The 23,906-nt window shown below is 38.1% G+C and overlaps 1 protein-coding gene across 3 annotated transcripts in view; it reads left to right on the top strand.

Annotated features, from left to right (window-relative positions):
* The window catches only part of LYRM7 (LYR motif containing 7), a 29,884-nt gene extending 6,322 nt beyond the window's left edge, over nucleotides 1–23,562 (top strand). The window contains exons 2-6 of one of the 3 annotated variants that reach the window (XR_013960805.1): nucleotides 5,050–5,122; nucleotides 7,508–7,578; nucleotides 12,976–13,057; nucleotides 20,396–20,807; nucleotides 23,161–23,562. Coding sequence is in view for 2 of the 3 variants with exons in the window: in XM_080672144.1 (XP_080528270.1) it covers nucleotides 5,050–5,122; nucleotides 7,508–7,578; nucleotides 12,976–13,057; nucleotides 20,396–20,466 (297 nt within the window). In the remaining variant the exon portion in view is untranslated. Of the gene's footprint in view, nucleotides 1–5,049; nucleotides 5,123–7,507; nucleotides 7,579–12,975; nucleotides 13,058–20,395; nucleotides 22,195–23,160 lie in introns of those variants that run through there. The other 2 variants (XM_080672144.1, XM_080672145.1) reach the window with 2 other exon arrangements.
* The last annotated feature ends 344 nt before the right edge of the window (nucleotides 23,563–23,906 follow it).

Below are 23,906 nucleotides of genomic sequence, written 5' to 3'. Positions count from 1 at the left end.
TCCCTTAGCTGAGATGCCTGAGGAAACCCAGACTCACAACCAACCGATGGAGGGGGAAGAGGTTGAGACATTTGCCTTTCAGGTAGAAGTTGCCCAGTTGATGTCACTGATCATCAATATTTTCTACTTGAATAAAGAGATATTTCTGAGGGAATTTATTTCAGATTCATCATATCCACTGGACAATATCAGCTGTGAAAGCTAGTCAGATCCCAGTAAACTGGACTCTGGGAAAGAGCTGCACATTAGCCTCATTCCAAACAAATATGACCAAGCTCTCACTATCATGGATACTGGAATTGAATGGCCAAGGCTGATTTGATCATTAATCTTGGTACAATTGCCACGTCTGGGACCAAAGCATTCATGGAAGCTTTGCAGGCTGTGCGGATATCACTATGATTGGTCATATGGTGTCAGGTTGTAATTAAGCCTATTTGGTTGCTGAAAAAGTGCCCATAATCACCAAACATAACAATGATGAGCAGTATGCCTGGGATTCTTCCCGAGTAGGATTGTTCACAGTTAGGACCGACACAGTAACCAGAGGTCATCCTGAATCTGAAAGAAGACCAGACCAAGTATTTGGAGGAGAGAAAGATAAAGGAGATTGTGAAAAAAACACTCTCAATTTATTGGCTACTCCCTTACTTTTTGGGGGAGAAGAACATGGTAAAGAAGTCAGTGATGATGAGGCTGAAGAAAAGGAAGAGAAAGAGGAAGATTTAAAAAAAAAAAAAAAGAAGAGCCCAGCCAGTGTTGCTCAGTAGTTGAGCCTCGACCTATGAACCAGGAGGTCATAGTTCGATTCCCCATCAGGGCACAGACCCCCGGTTGAGGTTATGGGCTTGAAACCCGCAGGGGGGGCATGCAGGAGGTGGCCGATAGGTGGTTCTCTCTCATTGTTGATGTTTCTATCTCTCCCTCTCCCTTCCTCTCTAAAATAAATAAAAATATATTTTAAAAAAGAAGAAAATTAGTCCAGTGACAAACCTGAAATCAAAGATGTTGGTTCTAAGCAGAACTAGTTTTTCTCTTCTAGTTTCATGTTGGCTTATTTTAACAGAATGAGGTTATGTTTGTTGTGAGATGTGTGTAACCTAATCTTTGTTAACATTATGGTTTAACTCTAAAGTGTTTAGCTTTCAAGTGGGTTCCTTAGTAGACCAAATCTTTTGTCACTGAAATGTTTTGAGATAAACATGGTTAAAACAACTTTCATCCCCTAGGGTCTCCTTCTTAAACCTTCTATCTTCTCTGTATTTATCAACTGCATGTATGTCCTCTAGAAATTAGTATACTAAGCTGAACCAATATGATGGAAGTAACTATCCATAGAGCTTGTTTTCTAAAGAAAAGTATTATTTAGAGTAGCAAAATTATAAGCTCACCTAGGCATGTTGTAAAGCCATTTGAAAGTAACTTAGAGCAAATTTTGTGAATGGAAATATAGTGCTCAAGTCACATTCTGCTTTAAAAAGGTTGTGACAAATGCAGATGAATTAAAAAGAAAGAAATAATGTTACACAAATGCCAGTAGGTATCTACTTCCTTCTACATACTCCTAATTCCTGCTCTCCAGAGATAAGAGCTTTTAATCATTTTAGCTATTCCTTCTGATATTTACCTCCATGTTTCTAAACATGCTTAAACTACTATTTATTTTCTCTTTGGAGATATTATTTGTTGACTCTTAACATTGGAGGTTGAGGACTAAGCTTCCCCCTTACACCCTATTCTTCACAATATACACATTTTGGTTAATCAATTTTTGTCTCTGATATTATTTGACTATATAAAATTTATCCACAGCTGAGATCTCTAATATAACTATACTAGTAGCCCTGTGCACGAATCCTTGCACCAGTAGCTCTCTGCAGGGCCTGGCCGCTCCACACCCACTGTCCAGAGGCCCATCTGTGGCCAGGCGTGGAACGCTTGTCTCATCGCCGGGGCAATGTCGCAAGCCTTCCCCTCTCCACCGCCCCCCCCACCCCCGCCGGCCACTCCATGCCCGCTGCCCAGAGGCCCTCTCCAGCCGGAGTGGAATGATTGCCTCGTCACGGTGGCACCGTAACAAGCATTCCACCAGGCCGCTCATGCTGCCTGCTCTCAGCGGCCGCCCCCCCGGGACTGGGGGACTCTAGGGGGTTGAGAGTACTGGGCACCGCCATCTTGTGGCTATGGGCGCTACCATCTTTGTGACAGTGATGGTTAATTTACATATTACCCTTTTATTAGATAGGATGATTACATTGTCTTTAATTTATAATTCTTATATTTTCTTGAAATTAATAACTGCCTTGTATTTATCATTGGTTAGTTTCCTGCATATCTGTTCCCAAACTCTAAGCCAAACTAACATCTACCAGTTTTATTTTTTCTCTAGTAACATCTTTTCTGGATCAGTTCAGCCTTTTCTGTAGTCCACACTAGTTGCTTTCTCAGCTGGTTGCACAAATGCTGACCTATATTTGTCCTTTACTGTTATCTCTGCCTCTCCTTTGTTGGACAGGTGGTTCCCATGCTTTTTTCTTTAGTGGTTCATCCCTTGTTTTGGTGGAACACATGTAGTGTTCCAAGAAAAGGTGTATGGCATATGAGACTTTGCATTTCTAAAAAATGTGTTTGCCCTTGTTTTAAGTGATAATTTGGCTGTGTCTGATGTTCTAAGCTGGATTTTTTTTTTTCAAAACTTGAATATAATATACTATTGTCTTCTCACAGTGATATGAGAAGTCAGGTACCATTCTGATCACATACCCAGTGTATGTGAACTGGTTTTTTCTCTCAGATTTTTCTTTTTATTAGCATTGTGCTGAACTTACATCATGAGCCATTGTATGGGTTTTGTGTTGGGCACTTGGTGGAGCCCTTTCAATCAAGTAACTCAAGCACCTTACTTGGTGAAATTTCCTTAATTTATTCTCCCTTTTAATTTCTGTTTTCTCTGTTCTCTCTTGTTGGAGCCATCTAGATCACTCTCTTAATTTTCTTATCTTTTTTCTCCTCAATTTTTATTTGTCAACTTAACCTCTGCTCTTACTCATTTGATATCCATAAGCTTTTGGGAGTTTCTGAACATTCCTTTTTTTAAAAAATCCTCATCCGAGGATATGTTTACTGATTTTTTAGAGAGGGGGGAGAGAAACATCAACGTGAAAGATAGATATCAATCGGGCTGCCTCCCACACTCTCCCTGACCAGGGATCAAACCCAAAACCCAAGCATCTGCCCCAACTGGAAATAGAACCTGAAGCTTTCTGGTGTGCAGGACGATGCTTCATCCAACTAAGCCACCAGGCCTGGGCCTAAAGGCTCCTTTAAAAATTTTTCTTTTTGTTTTTATTGCATGTTTGCAATAACTTGGGAGTTAAGTGTAGTTGTTTGTCTTTATGTTTTCTGCTCCTTGTTTCCTGTTTCTGTTTTGGTGTATGCCTTTGAAGTTATAGGTTTTCTAAAATATATAAAATATTTAAAACAGTACCTTGCACACAGGATATACGCAGTAAATGTTAGATATTATCTGATGAATGGACTGGAGAAAAGGAGGGAAGGGTGGCAGAGTGACAAATCTTTTTAAGTAGTCTAAGAAACAGATGGGGAGCATCTGATCTTAAGTAGTTTGGGGCTATGGTGGATATACAAAAATTAGACATCCTAAAGTTTCCACGTGAAGAGTAAGGTAGCTTTAGAGATGACTTTAAAATTTCTGGCTTGAGAAAGTCTGTGTCTCCCATTACTGAAACTGAGAAGACAGGAGGAAAAGCAGTGCTGGGGGAATAACATGGAGTATCCTTTCGGCTTGAGAAGTATGAGGTGGCTTTTGGCTGGGCTCCGCCTTCAGTACGGACTTTGGCTATTTGGGACTAGGTGGGTCTTAGAGTCTAGGCTCGGCACTTCGGAACTAGTGTCAGCTCTTTGGAACTAGATTCGCCTCTTAGGCCTTGGCTGGGCTATTCCGAGGTAGGTCCATTAACATCATATTGATCCCAGCCCTGGGGAAGCCCCGGTCTCCACAAGATTGCCTTATAGGAGAGGACCCTTAAGGGAGCATACTGGCCTAGGAGCCAGAGGTTGAAAGGGCTGCTGACTCCCAAGGAGAGGTGCCTATGGAAATCACTCTGACACACAGGATGGGTTCCTTGGGCCTGCTGGAAGAATAGGTGTTGCTTAGGGGCTGGGCTCGGTTCTTCTAGGCTAGGCCGGGCTCTTTGGAGTGAGGTTCCGCCCTCCAGACAGGGTTGGCTGTTTAGGGCTGGGTTCTTTATGGCTAGGCTCCGCCTTCCAGAACTGTTTTTTGTTGTTGTGTTTTAAAGAAGTGTGAGGTGGCCTCAGTCTATCGCTAAATCCTCCTCACAATCTGACTCTTTTCTCTCCATTTTTTAACATACTCTTGTAATAATCAAAAGTGTCAGCATTCTACTTATTTTTTGAGAAATCACAGTTGAGCTTGCCTGAATTACCCAAAACATCTTCCTTACGAGCTCTCTCTTTTTTTTTTTAAATATATTTTATTGATTTTTTTACAGAGAGGAAGGGAGAGAAATAGAGAGCTAGAAACATCGATCAGCTGCCTCCTGCACATCCCACAATGGGGATGTGCCCGCAACCAAGGTACATGCCCTTGACTGGAATCGAACCCAGGACCCTTCAGTCCGCAGGCCAACGCTCTATTCAGTGAGCCAAACCTGTCAGGGCATGAGCTCTCTTAAGATGTAATAAGTTCATGAGTTTGTGTATACTAGTATGTGCCTCATTTTAAGAACAAAAGAAGGCCTCCATATCTTAAGAAAAATGATAATACATACCAGACTGGTAAAGTTGTTTACCTTGGCAGACTGGTTTTGCAGGGGAATTACTAACTTTTTAACTATCTTTATATTGTTTTGTTTCAAAGAACTTCGTATTATTTTTGTAAAGTTTTAAAATTTAAAGATAAATAATCAGTGTAAAGGTATTTCCACAAACCCTGGTTTTCATCAGCTACTTAATTATGTAAAATGTGATTTTTTTCTTTTGCAGTCTAAGTTCTGATTTTCTTGATAGGTTTTACAGCTCTTTAAAACATTGCACAGGACCAGACAACAAGTTTTTAAAAATGATACCAGAGCATTAGAAGGTAAGTTTATTAATTTTCCATTGGGACAAGTCCATTCTTCAGATGGCTGCTCATATATCCAAGAGACCCTATATAGCCAAGCCTCATCTTAGGGAATGACCTTCACTACCTCTTCCCTAATGTTGTTATGTGTTATAAAGATTAGTTTACATTACACTTTTTGAGGAGTATACACTTAAAGAAAATTAAAGTCCTTTCTCTATTTTATAATCACAATTTCACACACTCTAGGACTAGATACTACCATATTGTTAATGCCTTGTGTCATTCTAGAAGTGACAGCAGCTAAGAAAGAGAATCTATTCCAAGCAATTCCACATTTAGTATTTCACAGTTTTAAGTGATTTCTGTCGTACCTGGTTCTGTGTTGGTCATCTTCAGTTCCAGTCCTCATACATTTCTAAACCTCTTTAACCTAGGTAAAGTGTCTCCACTGTCCCAGGAAATTCTAGTTTTTGTAATTCACCAAAAATAATTTCTTGAATATTAAAATATATGCCTTATATTGTACTTTACACAAATTCCTCATTTAATTATTATAACAACACTGTGATGTAGTTGCTATTACAGTAAACCCTCAATTTTGCAGAGATTGATTTAACAGAATTAGGATTTAATGGAAAAATTTCTAGCCTGTATGTCATATGTGAAGTTAATTTAACACCCTATTAATTTTAAAATGCTTTAAACCAAGATTTGCTTATAATTAAATCTATAAATTTGTTACTTTGTTAATTTGTTATTTGTTATTAACAAATTTATTATTTTTAACAAATTTTAGTGAATAGGCCATATGTTTGAAAAATTCTAGTAATTTCACCAACATAAATGTTACATATCTACAACCATAGTCTGCAAGAGTCACCTCTCGTAAACAATGTTCAGCAAATGATTAGCATTTGATAACAGATACCAGAGCATTAGAAGTTAATTTTTTATTGTTTTTCCTTTGGAACATCCCACGGGGTAATTGGTTCTGTTGTTGCATGGCGTGACTTTCTGCAGCAGTTTTAACACGTGCCACCCATCTTCCAGCAAGAGCTAAGCCAAGCCCAGACGTGTGCATTTGTTTATTCACTATGACTGGTGAATGCACACATTTACTAGACCTATTTAGTATAAATTTAAAATTACAGTCATACATATAGAAAAGTTTTCTGTGAAATTAAACTTTCATACATACTTAATTTTAATTACAAAAATGTATCTACATTTGTCAATTTTTTAACATACACATTTGGAAAACCTGTCTATCTTTTGCATATATAGAAGACTAATATGCAAAGTGTCCCCTTGGGAGTTCAACCGGGAGACCGGGAGTTCGATCGCTCGCTTTGCCGTGCACTGACCACCAGGGGGCGCTGCAGAATGAAGGAAGGCCCCAGCCAGCAGCCAGAAGTCCCGATCGTCTCTGATCACCGGCCAGGCCTAGGGACCCTACCTGTGCACGAATTTCGTGCACCAGGCCTCTAGTTTTATTATAAAATGGACTGTCAGCTTTAACAGACACCCTGCCTCGCCCAAATTAGTCCATTATATCGAGATTTTGCTGTATGATTTCTGTTCAGATAAGAAACTAAAAAATGTGAAAGGATTTGCCCCACATTATACTTAGTAAGAAGTAGAGCTAGGATTCAGCCTAAGCAGTCTGGCTCCAAAGCCTAAACTCTAACCACCTTGCATATTGAAATTCTGAAGAATAGAAGGAAGGTTTTATGGCTATTCTCACATCAAAATAGCATATTTTTGTTGCTTTAAATGTTTTTAAGTAATTATAAGAACAGGTAACATTGTATGTTTACTAAGCACTTTATATGGATCATTCCATTAAATGCTTACAGCAATACAAGAATGCAGTTTGTCAGGTTAAACTGAATTATGCTACTGTAATGATGCTGAAGTCTCAGTGGTGTACATGAACAAAAGTTTTATTTATCATTTACTTTACATGTCAGCCAAAGTGCTCAGAGCTGCTGTATCTTTATTTTAATGTGTGTATGTGTGTCTGGTTTAATGTGCTTGTAAGTATTGAGTTTTGCCATCTTAAAAACATTTTAATTTAAGTTCTTAGATTTATAGAACCAAAGAATTACATTGATTTATTGAATCTCATAAGTACACAAATGAAATTGAAAGTGAAAAACAGGAAACAAAAGTATTAGAGTGCTGAAGGTTTATATTAGGTTTAATTACAAACTTGCCAGCCTGTCATAAGCTCTCCAAGAGACTTTAATAAATTTCTGATTTTTATACTTTGTTTTACATGGGGCAAAACTATTTCCTTTACTAGAGAAGTAGTCATTCATAATGAATAACATGTAAATTATTGGGGCAGGAATAATAAATTAGAAAAGCAAGTAACTATATGTATTTTTCTTTCTGTAGCAGCCAGAATAAAAATAAATGAAGAATTCAAAAATAATAAAAATGAAGCTTCTTCTAAGAAAATAGAAGAGGTACAGTAATTGAATTTTTCAATTTTACAATAAAACGCTTATAAATTGTCTTAGCAACTAGGGGAAATGATGAAAATAGAGCGGTATGTGAAATAAAAACCCAATAGTTAAAGATAACCTTCACTTGTTTGGTATGGCTCACCTCCTCTGGGTCATCTGCCTACAATCATAAGAAAACAAGTTGCCTGGAAAAAAGAACAAGGATGGTAGCCCTGGTTAAAACAAGAGCAGCTGAATCAACCCAGACACCCACAGAAGTGCTATCTTCACACTGAAACTGAAAAGAATGAGTGCTATGGTAACTCAGAACTATGGCGGAAACACCTACTCATTTAGTTCAACTAGACAGATTTTTTTTTTTTAATTCCTGTCTTGGCAATGGAAGTGAACCAGCCACAGTTCATGAACACTCTTGGTTTGCCTTTAATATTTGCATTTTAGTCACTTATTTTACTTTAAGACAGTATACTGAAATCAGTCCGTGAGCTCCCTAGTACTCCCAATGCATATTCATTGAAAAAATTAACAATGATTTGTTTCCTGTATAAAATCATGCTGCGTATATACACTGTCTCAGTTTTGAGCTTCCTAACTATTCCTGTTTCTAACCTTGGATAAATATAGGGAAAGGACCCATAGGAAGAAAATGAAAAATGGAAAACTATTTGCAGGAGTAGTTATGATTCCAAGAATTGGTTTGATAAAAAGGAAAGAATAAATTAGAGAAATTCTTCTGTGTTTAACAGAATTTCTGAATCTTAAAATTTTATGAAAATCATTTATATTTTGAAAAATGTATTTTTGAAATAGTAAATATCTATAATAAGCCAGTGAGACAATGAAATAGCTTAAGAATTTCTATCCCTGTAATAAAAAAGGGAAAGATTTCCCTTAAGCACATGATAGGGCAAACAGGGACTATGAAAGTTTTATTTATGTAGAAGTTAAGATGACATTAGACTCAAGTCATGAATTGAAGTTAAAAGGTACATATGGAGGTTTGTCCTATTTGCTATTCAGATTGTAATAATCTGATAACAATTTGGCAATTTCTAAATTTTTAAATCATGATTTAAACTTTTAACATTTTTTACATTTTAAATTGTTTATATCAACTAAACTGAGAAAATGAACTACAGGGGGAAACCAAGATGGCGGCATAGGTAAACACCTAAACTGCTGCCTCGCACAACAATTTCAAAACTACAACTAAAAGACAAAACGGACACCATCCAGAACTACAGGAAGGCTGGCTGAATGGAAATTCTACAACTAGAAGGAAAGAGAAAAGCACACTGAGACTCACAGGAGCTGCAGAAGTCAGAGGTATGGGGACGCGCGTGTGCGGAGAGGACTGGCAACTGAGTACGCGGCTGGCTTTCTCAAGCGGGAGGGAGACGGAAGCTCCCAACTATGCTGCACTCCAGTTCCGGGCGAGACTCTGGGGACGCAGACTCATTCGGGGAGAAACTGGACTGTCTGGCAGCGGGCGAAACTCGAGGGCGGCTTTCTCTCAGAGGTGCTTACAGTGATTACCATGAGACACTGAGACCCAGGAGCCTTTTAGGGCAGGGCTCACGGGAAGCCAATGCTATCTGCTCCGCCCTGAGACTCCGCCCCATCCAAGCCGAGCACAGAGGCTTTTGCAAGTCTTGTCTCATAAGGGTGTCTCCAGCACAGAAGTTCTCCCAGCGTAGACACAGCTGATCCTCACAGCCAATTGACCTGGAGGTCAATTCCTCCCAGTGATACCAACAACAATCAAGGCTTAACTACAACAAGACTGTGCACACAGCCCACAAAGGGGTGCACCAAGAGTGTCCACCTCAGGTAACTGGGGAGGCTGAGCCACTGGGCCCTATAGGGCACCTAGCGCACAAAGCCACTCTATCAACTCAAGGAAGCAGCCAAAATGCAGAGACAAAGAAACAGGTCACAAATGAAAGAAATGGAGGAAAGCAAATGACTGGATATAGAGTTCAAAACCACGGTTATAAGGTTTTTCAAGAATTTTCTAGAAAAGGCCGATAAATTTAGTGAGACCCTCGAGTATATGAAAAAGGACCAACTAGAAATTAAGCATACCCTGACTGAAATAAAAAATAATATACAGAGATCCTACAGCAGACTAGAGGATCGCAAGAATCAAGTCAAAGATTTGAAATACAAAGAAGCAAAAAACACCCAACCGGAAAAGAAAAAGAAAAAAGAATCCAAAAATATGAAGATAGTGTAAGGAGCCTCTGGGACAACTTCAAACGTACCAACATCAGAATTATGGGGGTGCCAGAAGAAGAGAGAGAGCAAGATACTGAAAACCTATTTGAAGAAATAATGACTGAAAACTTCCCCCACCTGGTGAAAGAAATAGACTTACAAGTCCAGGAAGCGCAGAGAACCCCAAACAAAAGGAATCCAAAGAGGACCACACAACGAGACACATCATAATTAAAATGCCAAGAGCAAAAGACAAAGAGAGAATATTAAAAGCAGCAAGAGAAAAACAGTTAGTTACCTACAAGGGAGCACCCATACGATTGTCAGCTGATTTCTCAACAGAAACTATGCAGGCCAGACGGGAGTGGCAAGAAATATTCAAAGTGATGAATAGCAAGAATCTACAACCAAGATTACTCTACCCAGCAAAGCTATCATTCAGAATTGATAAGAAAAAGCTAAAGGAGTTTGTCACCACCAAACCAGTATTATATGAAATGCTGAAAGGTATTCTTTAAGAAGAGGAAGAAGAAAAAGGTAAAGATAAAAATTATGAACAATAAATACATATCTATCAACAAGTGAATCTAAAAATCAAGTGAATAAAAAATCTGCTGAACAGAATAAACTGGTGAATATAATAGAATCAGGGGCATAGAAGGGGAGTGGACTGACAATTCTCAGGGGGGAATGGAGTGTGGGGGGTTCAGGAAGAGACTGGACAAAAATCGTACACCTATGGATGAGGACAGTGGGGGGGGGGGGTAAGGGCAGAGGGTGGGGTGGGAACCAGGTGGAGGGGAGTTATGGGGAGAAAAAGAGGAACAATTGTAATAATCTGAACAATAAAGATTTATTAAATAAAAAATATAGAAAAAATGAACTACAATCTCTCAAATTCATTTTACTTTTATTAGAGTACTAATTTAACATTTAGCAATCTAGAAATTAGATATTTATTATATATAAATACATATGGTACTTTCTACAACTTTTCATATGTTAAATATTTAATAGCTTTTTGATAATTGCCTTGTCATGTATTAGAATTAGAGGGTTTTTTAGACTTGGCAACAAAAGGAAACTTAAGCATCCTCTATACCAGCAGTTCTCAAACTTTTTGGTCTCAAGACCCCTTTACCTTCTAAAAACTTGAGTACCCTAAAAAGTGCTGTTTATGTGTTATACTTATCAGTATTTACCATATTAGAATTTAAAACTGAGAAATTTAAAATAGATATTGATTGAATCATTTGAAAACAATAGACCCATTACATGTTAAAAATACATTATTTATAAAAAATAACTACATTTTCAAAATAATTTAGTGAGAAGAATGGCATGATTTACATTTTTTTTATTTTTTTTTAAATATATTTTATTGATTTTTCACAGAGAGGAAGGGAGAGGGATAGAGAGCTAGAAACATCGATGAGAGAGAAACATCGATCAGCTGCCTCCTGCACACTCCCCTTACTGGGGATGTGCCCGCAACCAAGGTACGTGCCCTTGACCGGAATCGAACCTGGGACCTTTCAGTCTGCAGGCTGACGCTCTATCCACTGAGCCAAACCGGTTTCGGCCATGATTTACATTTTTCAAATCTCTTTTATGTCTGGCTTAATAGAAGTCAGCTATATTTTATCTGCTTCCTCATTCAACGTGTTTTTTAGGTTGAAGTCTATGAAGAAAATTCAGTCTCACACAAATAAGTAGTTGGAAAGATAAAGGAGTATATAAGAGCCTTTTCCAAAAATGGTGAATATTCTTTGAAACTATACATCACCAAGTAATAAATTTCCTTAAAGGTTAGTTTCAATGTGGAACTCTGTTCCTATTAGTCCAGTGGAAGTTATATATTTTTTTAAAAAAAATTTTTCAGCTCTAGAATTCATACACACCACCTCCTGGTCTCCTCTAATCCCTTGCTCCTTATCTAACCTTGTTCCCAACCTTAGACCTAAGACTCCACTAAGCTTATGCACCTCCAATGAGGAGGCCCTTTTTTTCCCTTTCTCTACCCTGCTAAGCAGCTTCTCAAGTCTGTCAGGATGTGAGGTTTTGATCTCCCACAGGCTTTCATGTCAATTAATGGCAGCTCCCTCCTCTTGATGCTCAGACCAATATCCTTCGTGCTGTCTTACTGCTTACCTTCTCTCACACTTTAATCTGGCAGCAAATCCTATTGGCTTAACCTCCAAAATATACCTAGAATTCAACCACTTCTCATCCTCCTCATCATTATCTCCTGGTTCAAGTTACCATCATTTCTCACTGAATTGTTATAACAGCCTCCTACTGGATCTTCCTTCTTTTGCATTAAATTCCTATAGCCTGTTCTCAATACTTTTAAAGGCAGAGTGAACCTTTTTTTTTTTAAGGCATATTCTATCCTCCTTCTGCTCACAACCTCTATGACTCCTCATCGCATGATCTATAAAACTATATCATCTGACCTCTGTTAACTTCCCTCCTCATTTCACTCATTTTCAAGAAAATAATCTAGCAAATACCCAAGTCTGAATAATCATAGTTTGTCTGCCTGTCAGTGGTTCATTCAAGTACAAATGGTATTTCATAGAGAAAACTCTACTTCTCACAACTCAAACAGTGTAGAAGGGTCTAGGCTCTAGTATTATGAAAATAAATTTGACATCATGGGTCCCCTGAAAGGGTCTTAAGGTGGCTCAAGGGGTCCACAGCGTTGAGAATTGCTGTTCTAGTCCATTTCTTCATTTTGCAAATAATGAGGTCTGAAATTCAGAGTAGGTTATTAAACCAAGGCCATACACTTAATGACAGAACCAGAGTTAGAATCCAGGTATTCTGACTCCTAATCCAACACTCTTTCTAGTATTCAGAACATCCAAGTCTATAAAAGAAAGATTCACCACCACCACCCCAAAAAAAACTATGTGTTTTAAAAACATTATAAAATATATATGTACAACAAAAAAAATACTCTAAACCTGCTTTGGATCAAAATATGAACAGGTGGATAAAAGTTAAAAGTATATGCCTGTCTGAGCTTTCTGCACACTTGGAATGGTTATAAAAAGTTAAAGGCAGATTATTACATAAAAAATTTGTAGTAAACCTATACTTTTCAGAAACAGTACATTTGTATGAACCACTGAAAAACACCTGAAGGATTTATTCTGTGTTTGGTTTTCTTAACAGCTAATAAAAATAGGTTCCGATGTGGAATTGTTGCTCAGAACATCTGTTATACAAGGTATTCACACAGACCACAATACACTGAGTAAGTAAAATGAAAGAAAAATGTTTGCTGATTGCAATGTGTTTTAAAATATTGAGCAATTACAGTGCTTTTAATGCTGATTGGTAAAAGAGCTTGATTTTGCCAGACAATGTGGTATATATTTTACATATTTGTAAGGCTACCATTTAAAAATACTGAAATATGAAACTTTGTTTTATCAGATTTTTTTATTTTTAAATTTTTTTTTAAAACCTTAACTATTATTTTACAATTACAAAGACAGTATGACTATTTTTATCATATTTATTTGGGGTTCTTAATATTTCTAGTACCATTTACCACATACCTAGACTAAGTCTGTTTCTCTACTTTTTATTCTATGATTAGAGTTATTTTAATTCAGAACAATTGGGATTATAAGAAATAAAAATAGAGTAGAGGATCATTCATTATACCTCAAGACTCCTGGTGGGGCTTCGGCAGAATCTCATTTTATATTATACTAGAGGCCCGGTGCATGAAAACGTGTGCACTCGGAGGGGTCCCTCAGCCCGGCCTGCGCCCTCTCACAGTCTAGGAGCCCTCAGTGGATGTCCAACATGCAGGGAGCAGGCTTAAGCCGCAGTCTGGCCTCCCTCTGCAGGAGGTGACCAGCAGGCTGATCTGTGGACAGCGAGCGGCCAGCCCCACCCCGAATCACCCCACTGCAGTCACTGGTGGCCTCCCTCTGTGGGAGGCAACCCTGGCAGGCCAATCTGGGGATGGCGAGTGGCCAGCCCCTCCCCGAATCGCCCCGCCACTGCTGCCACCCATGGCCTCCCTCTGCAGGAGGCAACCAGGCGAGCAATCAGGGGATGGGATTTGTTTTTATTCCCTAAGTTTCTTTGGGGACAACAATAACAACAAAGAAGATGACATTAAGCAGTGTTTGAAAGGCTTTTTTCTTTAAAGTATAACATGCAAACAGAAAAGTGCCCAATTTATAACTGTACAGCCCACTGAATTTTCACAAAGTGTGATACTCATGTAACCAACATCCATATCAAGCTACATAATACTACCAGTACCTCAAAAGCCCCTCATGACCTTATGTCCCTCCCGGTCATCCCCACCCCACAAGCATGACCATTGTTCTGACTTTTAACACTATCAATTTTTAACTTATCAAGTATTTTTACTTTATATAAATTACATCATATAGCATTACTATTTTATTTGGCTTCTTTCAACATTATATTTGTGAGAATCATTTATATTGTTGTGTACAGCAACATTTCTATAAATATTGTTTGAATATACTACACTTTATTCATTCTACTATTGTTTGTTTGGGTTGTTTCTAATTTTGGACTGTAATAAATAATAATACTGTGAATATTCTATGTGTGCCTTGTGGTTTAAAAAAATATGTGCATGGATATGTACATACACAAATACAAATATAATGCATTTCTTGGAGATATCAGTGAATTTTCCAGGTCAAAGGGACTATGTGTTTACTACAGGCCCAGTGCACTACATTCGTGCACTGTGGTCTCTTAGACCAGACTGCGCCATCTCACAGTCTGGGACCCGGGGGGAGCAGGCCTAAGCCAGCAGGTGGACATCCCCCGAGGGGTCCTTAGCGCTGCCGCGGAGGTGGGAGAGGCTATCGCCACCACTGCTGCGCTCACCAGCTATGAGCCCGCCAGCCTTAGCGAGTGCAGTGGCAGTGGCGGGAGCCTCTCCCGCCTCCAAGGCAGCACTAAGGAGCAGCGAGCCCGGCTTCTTGCTGAACAGTGCTTCCCCTGTGGGAGCGCACTGACCACCAGGGGGCAGCTCCTGCATTGAGTGTCTGCCCCCTAGTGGTCAGTGCGTGTCATAGCGACCGGTTGTTCCGCCATTTGGTCGATTTGCATATTAGGTTTTTATTATATAGAATTTAGGTTTAAGTAGATACTGCTAACCAGTTTTCCAAGTGGTTAGACTAATTTACACTTCCAACAAAAGCGTCTTAGAGCTCCAGTTGCTTTATATCCTCAACAATACTTGGTACTGTGTAGCTCTTTAATTTTAGTCTTTCTGGTAGTTGTGTAATGGTATTACATTGTGATTTTAATTTGCATTTCTCTGATAACTAATGAAGTATCAGCACCTTTTCAGTTGTTTAATGGCCTGTTATTTTATGAAATGGCTGTTTAAATCTCTTGCCCATTTTCTTGGCAATTATCTGCCTTTTTACTATTGATTTGAAAGTATTCTTTTTTTTAATATGTTTTTATTAATTTCAGAGAGGAAGGGAGAGGGAGAGAGAGAGAGAGAAACTTCAAAGATGACAGATAATCATTGATCAGCTGCCTTCTGCATGCCCAACACTGGGGACTGAGCCCAAAACCCAGGCATGTGCCCTGGCTGGGAATCAAACTGTGACCTCTTGGTTCACAGGTAAATGCTCAACCACTGTGCCATGCCGGCTGGGCTGAAAGAATTCTTTTTTTTTTTTTAATGTATCATTTACTACTTTAATTTTATAGACAAGGACACAAAATTTCAGGTTGATTTACTTAAATATAGTTATTGGCAACAGAGAGACTTAAAATACTCAGACCTCTTAACTATTATATTACCATGATGGCTCTACTTTTATTTTTTTTTCAGTTTATTTTAAGGAAAACAATTTTAAATATAATAATGTTACATGCAATAAACATTAATATCTCAAGAAAAACTATTTTAAATATGATAACTTTACATGCAATAAACACCAATTATTTAAGAAAAATGATCTTACATATAATAATATTATATGCAATAAACTTTAATATTTCAAGAATAAGGATTTTAAGTATAATAATATTATCAAAACGGTACTAACATAGTATGATATCATAAAAGTTGTAGGAAATATTAAAAATCTATAACAGGATTACTTCTATTATATTTTAGTATATCCCCCCCCCCGGCTCTATTTTTGTTCATCAGTTTATGTTGTTCATTATATTCCACAAATCAGTGAAATCATATGATATTTATCTTTCTCCAACTTGCTTATTTTGCTTAGCATGATGCTTTTAAAGTCTATTTTTTTTTTACCATCCCTTCACTTTCATCCTGTGTGTGTCTTTTGTTTTGAGGTGGGTCTCTTGTAGACAGCATATAGTTGGGTCCATGTTTTTGTATCCATTCAGCTACCCTACACCTTTCTATTGGAGCATTTAATCCATTTACATTTAGGGTTATTATTGAGAGGTACTTATTTATAGCCATTTTAATTTTGTATGGCTAGGTTTCTCTCTCTGTTTCTTCTTCTCAGCAATCCCTTACAGTGATTCCTTTAGCATTTCTTGTAATGTTGGCTTTTTGGTGATGAACTTTATCCTTTTTTTGTCTGGGAAGCTCTTTATTTGACCATCTATTTTGAATGAAAGACTTGCTGGATATAGTAATCTTGGTCTCAGATCCTTGCTTTTCATTATCTTGAGTACTCCATGCCATTCCCTTCTGGCCTGTAGAGTTTCTGACGAGAAATCAGGTGTCAGCCTTATGGGAACTCCTTTGTAGGTACCAGTTTTCTTTTCTCTTGCTGCCTTTAAGATTCTCTCTTTGTCTTTAATTGTTGGGATTTTAATTATGATGTGTCTGGGTGTGGGCCTGTTTGGGTTCTTCTTGTCTGGGGTTCTCTGTGTCTCCTGAACTTGTGTGACTTTTCTTTACCCGGTTAGGGAAGTTTTCTACCATTATTTCTTCAAACACCTTCTCTATTCCTTTCTCCCTTTCTGCCTCTTCTGGCACACCTACTGTCCTAATATTGATACATTTCACATTGTCCCACAGCTCCCTTAAGCTGTTCTCCTGATTTTTAATTGTTTTTCTTTTTGGTTTTCTAATTGAATGATGTTTTCAACTCTGTCTTCTAATTCCCTGATTCGTTCCTCAGCTTCCCCTAATCTGCTGTGTATTCCTTCCAATGTGTCCTTTATTTGTGTAATGTCATTCTTTATCTCAGACTGTTCTTTTTCCATAGTTACTACATCTTTTTTCATACTGTTGAGCATTTTTAACATCATTACTCTGAACTCTGTTTCAGATAAATTTCTTATCTCTGCTTCATTTATCTCTTCTTCTGGAGAATTCACTAGTTCTTTCATTTGGGGGTTGTTTCTTTGTTTCCTCATTTTGGTTGTCTGGGTTTGTGACTGTGTTTTAGGTAGATCCTCTATACCTCTCAATCTCTAGTTCAGGACAGTGTTAAAGGCTGTTTCTGACTAATTGGATCAGGCAAAGATGCAAAGCCTCCAGAGACTGCCTCTGTCTACAGACTAATAAGATTCCAAGTTGAATTGCCCCCAGGCAATAGTCCTCAGGTGTGTCGAGAGTTTTTTTTCAACAGAGTGGGGCAGTTGCTCCTGCCTGGAGGCTCATTGTTACTTTTAATCTCTTAAGTGGCCTCAAGGCAAGTTGTTTTCCCATAGGGTGTGTCGACTATCTTCCCCCCAGGCAAGGCAGATGTCTATGTGGGAAAGATGTCCTCTCCTGTGTGAGGGAATGACTCAGCCCAGGAAACTTGGGGTGTCTGCCTTCTGAGCTCTATCCCCCGAGTCCCCAGTCCTGGGTTCTGCTCTCACAGCTCCAGTCCACTTCACTCTCCCTCCGCCAGAGCACAAGGTGGGTGGCTCCAAAGGGAATTAATTTCTCTGCATTGGCCCTTTAAGAGAGTGCCCAAACTTTCAGCTGCCACTGCCTGGCAGACAGCACCCCACCACTTTTCACAGCTAGATCTTATGTGGGTACCCTTCTCAGTTTGGTGCTCTCTGCTGGGGAGACCAGCTTCAGAATTAGACCCCAGAGTTCTCAGTGGCACCCCCCAACTCCCCACAGCTGAGATATCTCTCTGGGACTTCAGTTGCCGTCTGTGGGTGCCCAGCCAGCTCTTTTGCGCCTCTGCCCCTCCAACCAGTCTCTATGCCATCTCCACCTTCGGTCCTTGGGTATCAGGTTTCTCGCCTGTGAGTTTTCCGTTGATTATTCAGGAAGCCTTTCCTTATTTCAGTTGTAATTCCAGCTTGTTCCTGGGAGCATGTCCATGCAGCATCCTCCTACTCTGCCGCCATTGTTTTTTTAAGAACTCTTTATATGAAAGCTTCAGAGCCTCAGATAAGGGCATATTCCCCAATATCCCTACCTCCAGATAAGTAGGATACCCAAGAGGATGAACAAGGAGCCTTGAAGGATAGTGGACAAGAGAGAGTCTTTGGGTCTCCCAGAAAACAGGATTAACTACTGCCAGAAGGGTTGACTAGAGAATTTATTGCTTTGCCAAAAGCTAGTCCTTGCTCTTCCAGTCCACCAGGATTTAGGATTTGCTGTGGAATAGACTGACATGTGTTTCCCATTTCAGGTTTTTATTGCTATATCCTGTTTATTCTTTACTATGGTCTAACAGGTATATGCCATGTGGACCTAATGGACATCAGACAGAAATCCCTGATTTGAATCAGGATGAAATCTTAGGGGTCAGATAGTAAACTGATATTTCTATATATGGGAAGAAGGGCATATGTTCATGTGTGTAGCTGAAAAGGGTGAACAGCTTGGAAGTCTTTCCTCTTGAATTTTTTTGAATAGTTTGAGGTGGATAGGTGTTAGTTCTTCTTTGAATGTTTGGTAAAACTTGCCTGTAAATCCATCTGGCTCATGACTTTTGTTTGGTGGGAGTTTTTTTTTTAATTACTGATTCAATTTCATTACTTGTTATCAGCCTATTTAGGTTTTCTGATTACTCCCGATTGAGTTTTGGAAAATTATATGTTTCCAGAAATTCGTCCATTTGGCCCAGGTTGTCCAGTTTATTGGCATATAGATGTTCATAGCAACTTCTTAGCAATCCTTTGTATTTTTGTGGTATCAGTTGTTACTTTGCCTCTTTCATTTCTGATTTTATTTATTTTGGTCCTTTCTCCTATTTCTTTATGAGTCTGGCTAAAGGTTCATCAATCTTGTTTATCTTTTCAAAACCAGTGTTTGGTTGTATTAATATTTTGTATTTTTTTTTAGTCTCTATGTCATTTATTTCCACTCTGATCTTTATTATTTACTTCCTTCTACTTACTATGGACTTTTCTTCTTGTTCTCTTTTAATTCTTTTAGTTGTAGGGTTAGAACGTTACTAGTATTTGCGCTTTTTCTTATTTCTTGAGGTATAGGCCTGTAATGCTATGAACTTCCCTCCCAGGACTGCTTTTGCTGTGTCCCATAGATTTTGTGTTGTTGTGTGTTCATTTTCATTAGTTTCCAGGAAGTTTTTTATTTCTGCCTTGATCTTATCAGTAACCCATTCATCTACACTAATAAGAGAGTAAGATACAAATTGACCATACCTTTGCGACACCCACCAGCCAATCAGGAGTGAGCATGCAAATTAACCCACCAAAGAATGCGGGTTAATTTGCATATGCAGGCACCGAGGGGGCGGGGCAGGATGCTTGCGTCATCACCATGGCGACGACGCAGGTGTTCCCCACTGCCCCAGCCGCTCAGGGCCTCTTGGCAGTGTGGGAAGGCAGAAAGGTGGCTCCGGACCTGAGCAAAAAGGCAGCTCTGGCCAGAGCAAAGGCGGGGCTAGCAGCCAGGGGAAGGAAGGCCCATTCTTGCACGAATCTTCCTGCATAGGGCCTCTTCCTGCATAAGGCCTCTAGTTGTTAATAACATACTAAATAGCCTTCATGTGTTTGAATGTTTTGAGGTTTTTATATTGTAGTTGATTTCTAGTTTCATGCTCTTGTGATCCGATAAGATGCTTGATATGATTTCAGTCTTCTTGAACTTGTAAAGAGTTGTTTGTTTCCTAACATTTTGACCAGAATAGTTCTTTGCTGTACCAGCCTGTTCCATACATCCCTGTCTCCTGCCCACTAAATTCCAGTAGCATTCTTCAGTTGGTATGACCACCCAAAACACCCCCAGTTGAAAACCACTGTTCTATAAAATTTAGAATCTTTATATTAAGAAAGCAGTCTTGCCTTTTCTATAGTAAGTCATATAAAAACATTTTCCAGTTGATGGTCTTAATTATTAGTAATCTTTAATCAGAAGGCTGATAATGTGCTTTAGCTGAATTCTGGTCGGTTATTTAATTAGTTATATTTAATAAATAAGTGATAAAGGGTTAAGTTGGTCATAATGTTTTTATAATAATTTGAAATGAGAATCCTACTGTCTCCATTTAAAATCAAGGACTCCACCTTTGAAGTTAACTGAAATAAAATATCCCTGGAAGATTTGCCTTAAAACTCCATATATTCTTGTTATAAATTTTAGGGGGAATAAGCATATTAGCATTTAATTTTTTTAATTTTAATGATGTTAATTATTCCTTTCTTGTTTTGTTTTGTTTTTCAGAATTGGTTCCTAGGAAAGACCTTCTTTTAGAAAATGTGCCATATTGTGATACACCAACTCAGAAGCACTGAATTTCTAGGATAAAATCAAGTCTTTATAATTTTTAATTTTAAAATATATATCTGCAACATAAGTCCTAGAAATGGAGATATTTTTCTCTGAATTGGCATGTTGAAAATTAGTCAGTTAAAGTGTAGTTTTATAATTAAATTTCCCATTAAAAAGACATTGCTGAAAACTTCAGGCCATAGCTAAGTATTTCTAAAGAACATTAGATAAGATATTTCATTTTCATTGAAAAAAAATTTTACCAAGTGATATAAATGCTTAGGGGAATATATCATATTTATTTTTCTTTGACCTTGATGAATATTTTGCTCTTATTATAACTATTTGAGAATGCTGTGTTTTGGTAAGTCGATGGGTTTTCCTCCCATGTGAAATGAAACCATTAGATTACATTGATATTGTCCCAAACATACTACATTGGTCAAAATATCACAGTGTGTGGCCCTAGCCAGGTAGTTCAGTTGGTTACAGCATTGTCTTGATACTCTAAGGTTGCAGGTTTGATGCCTGCACAAGGCACATATAATAATCAACCAGTGAATATATAAGTGGAACAACAAATTGATGTTTCTCTCTATATCTCTCTCTCTCCTTTCCTTTCTCTCTGTAAAATCAATAAAAAGTTTTTTAACAATCACAGTGTGTGCCAACTCTCACAGAAAGTGGCCCTTGTTTCCAGAAGCACTGAAATGGTTTCTGTAGCTAACAAGTAATACAGTTTCTTTTTACAGATAGAGAATATCCCTGTGTTCCTAAAAAGACATTTTTTAATCAGTCTTCTGAAAATAGATGATAAAATATCAAAATCACCTAGTATCACCTATGTGTAATAATAAATCCTAATTTTTTAAATAAATAGTGGCCCTTAGTCAAACTATAGCCTTCGTAGAATTAGCTGTACTTAGACCACAGCGAGGCTTTATTGTAAAAATGTAATATATGACTGTATCCTCTTCATTTTTAATCATTAAAACTTCAATGGCTTTTCTTCTACATTTCTCATTCCTGAAGAGATTGGCAGTATTATAAAATAGCTTAGCATTCTACCATTTAATGGTGGTAACTATAAAATTGTATTTAATATTACTTTTGTTTCTCTTTTATGAGTATCTTTACCATTTTGTTTTACTCAGTGAACAGTGTGTTTTCTCCCATTCACTGATTGATTCTCCCATTCAATGATAACACAGGATTTTACAAGATTCTCAATGCTTTGTTGGCAAAACATATTGGTATATCAATACTGGATATAAAATTTCATACTTAAGCCCTGGCCAGTGTGGCTCAGTTGGTTGGGTGTCATCTTGTGCACCAGATGGTTGCTGGTTCAATTCCTAGTCAAGGGCACATGCCCAGGTTGCAGGCTCAATCCCCGGTAGAGGTGTGTAGGAGGCAGCTGATGGATGTGTGTTCTCACATTGATGTTTCTCTCTCTCTCTCTCCCTCTTTTCCCACTCTCTCTCTCTCCTTCCTCTCCCTCTGAAAATCATTAAACTAAAAAAAAAATTTAATACTTAAAAATAATTTTAGGAGATCAGAACATTATCAAAATTATTTAGATGTAGAACACTTAAACAAGAGACTACCCTTAATGCTTCCTAATATTTTTTAGGAAATTAGTAGTCTATGGAATGGATTATACATGTCAAAAGGTTTGCTACTTCCCATGTGTATTATTGTATATATGGAAATCATACCTACATAAAAATTAAATATATGTGTGTTCTGGATACTAATCCTGTGTTGGTTATTTGTGATGTAAATGTCTTCTTCCAATATGTGACTCATCTTTTAACTCTGTTTATTATAAACCTGAAGTATAGGAGTTTATTTTAGTGTATCCATTTTTTAAAATATTTTCCTTTATTAATTTTGCTTTTGTATCTTTTTAAGAAATTCTTCTCTACTCCAAAGTCATAAACATGTTGTAATACATTTTCCTCTGAATGTTGAAGTTTTGCTTTTTATATTCCAGCCTTTATGCCATCTAGAATTTATTTTTGTTTATGATATGAAGGAGGAATCTATATCATTTTTTATGGCAAAACAATAGGCCTCAGCATCGTTTATTGAATAGACCATCCTTTTTCTGATTACATATAAAGCAATCTTTATCATATCCCAAGTCACTATACAGTTAGTTGACCCTTGAACGGCATGGGTTCGAACGGCACAGGCCCACTTATAAGTGATTTTTTTTCAGTAAATACCTATAGAGTTTTTGATTCACGGTCAGGAATTTGTGGATGTGGAGAGCTGACTGTATGCATTGATCTGCACCATTTCATATAGGGGACTTAAGCATGTATGGATTTTGTTATCTGTTGGGGAAGGGAGGTCCTAGAACCAATTTCCTGCATATATCAAGGGACAACTTAAGTTTTTGAGGAGTCAAAACTATGCATGGATTTTTTATTGCACAGGGGTTCGCACACAGTCAACTGCATGTTGGGATTTCTCTAACCCTCTTAGCTAGTCAGGGACTTTACTCCTATAATATTCTTTACTACCAAATATTTTTCCCCTCTCTCCACCAGATTATCTTTGCAACAGTATTCAACATTCTGAAATATTTCCCATCTTAAAAAAAAAAAAACTTTCTTGAAACCTCTCCTGCTCTCAAGCTTCAGCACCATTTATCAGCTCTGTTTTGTTCTAGGAGGCCTCCACTTATCTTCCCATTTTCTCTTGTACAGATCCCAATCGAGATTTAATCCCATGCTGACATCTACCAAGAAAATACTCCAGTCAACAGTCCACATCAGCCCAGAGATGTTTGTAGAACTATTTGACTCACAGCCATTCCCACACCCCCTCAGTGTGTGGGGGCTGCGGCCTGTGCCTCCTGTGACAAGGCGTCCCAGTCTCCCGGGTGCCCTGAGCTCCCCACGCAGCTGTCCCTCTGCCTTTCCCAGCACTAAGGACTCTTGGTTTCCCTCTAACGCTAGTGTCTTAATTCACTTTCCTCCCTAAATGCATTGTTTGCATATCAAATTCTGTAAATGTTTTGTAAACTAATTACCTCACTCTTGGTAATACAATATTGATAGTCTTTACAAGATTTTTTTATTGTTTTCAATAATAAATGTGAACTGTTTAAAGAAAAAAAAAGATTTAATCCCAGTCACTTATCTGAAATCCTTGTCCCAGTTACTAGTGACCTCCACTTGTTAAATGCAGAGGTCAATTCTCAGTCCTTATTTTATTCATCCTCTCAGTAGCACTTGGCATAAGTGATTGTTCCCTCTTTTAATGGAGACCTAGACACCAATTTATTGTAAACCTACACAAGTAGGATACAGCTATGAACCAAAGTAACAAAAATGTCTACCTCATCTTCTGTTAATCATTTTAGATCCACTCTCAGTCCTTCTTGACCCTGTTCTTAGCCTTCCCTGGAAAGACTGGCCTGTGTAAACCAGTTCCAGTACCAATGGGGGAC

This window comes from Plecotus auritus (assembly GCF_963455305.1).
Source record: "Plecotus auritus genome assembly, chromosome: 6".
NCBI lineage: Eukaryota > Metazoa > Chordata > Mammalia > Chiroptera > Vespertilionidae > Plecotus > Plecotus auritus.
The sequence above is the reverse complement of the archived record's forward strand: the minus strand, read 5'-3'. Positions and strand labels throughout refer to the sequence as shown.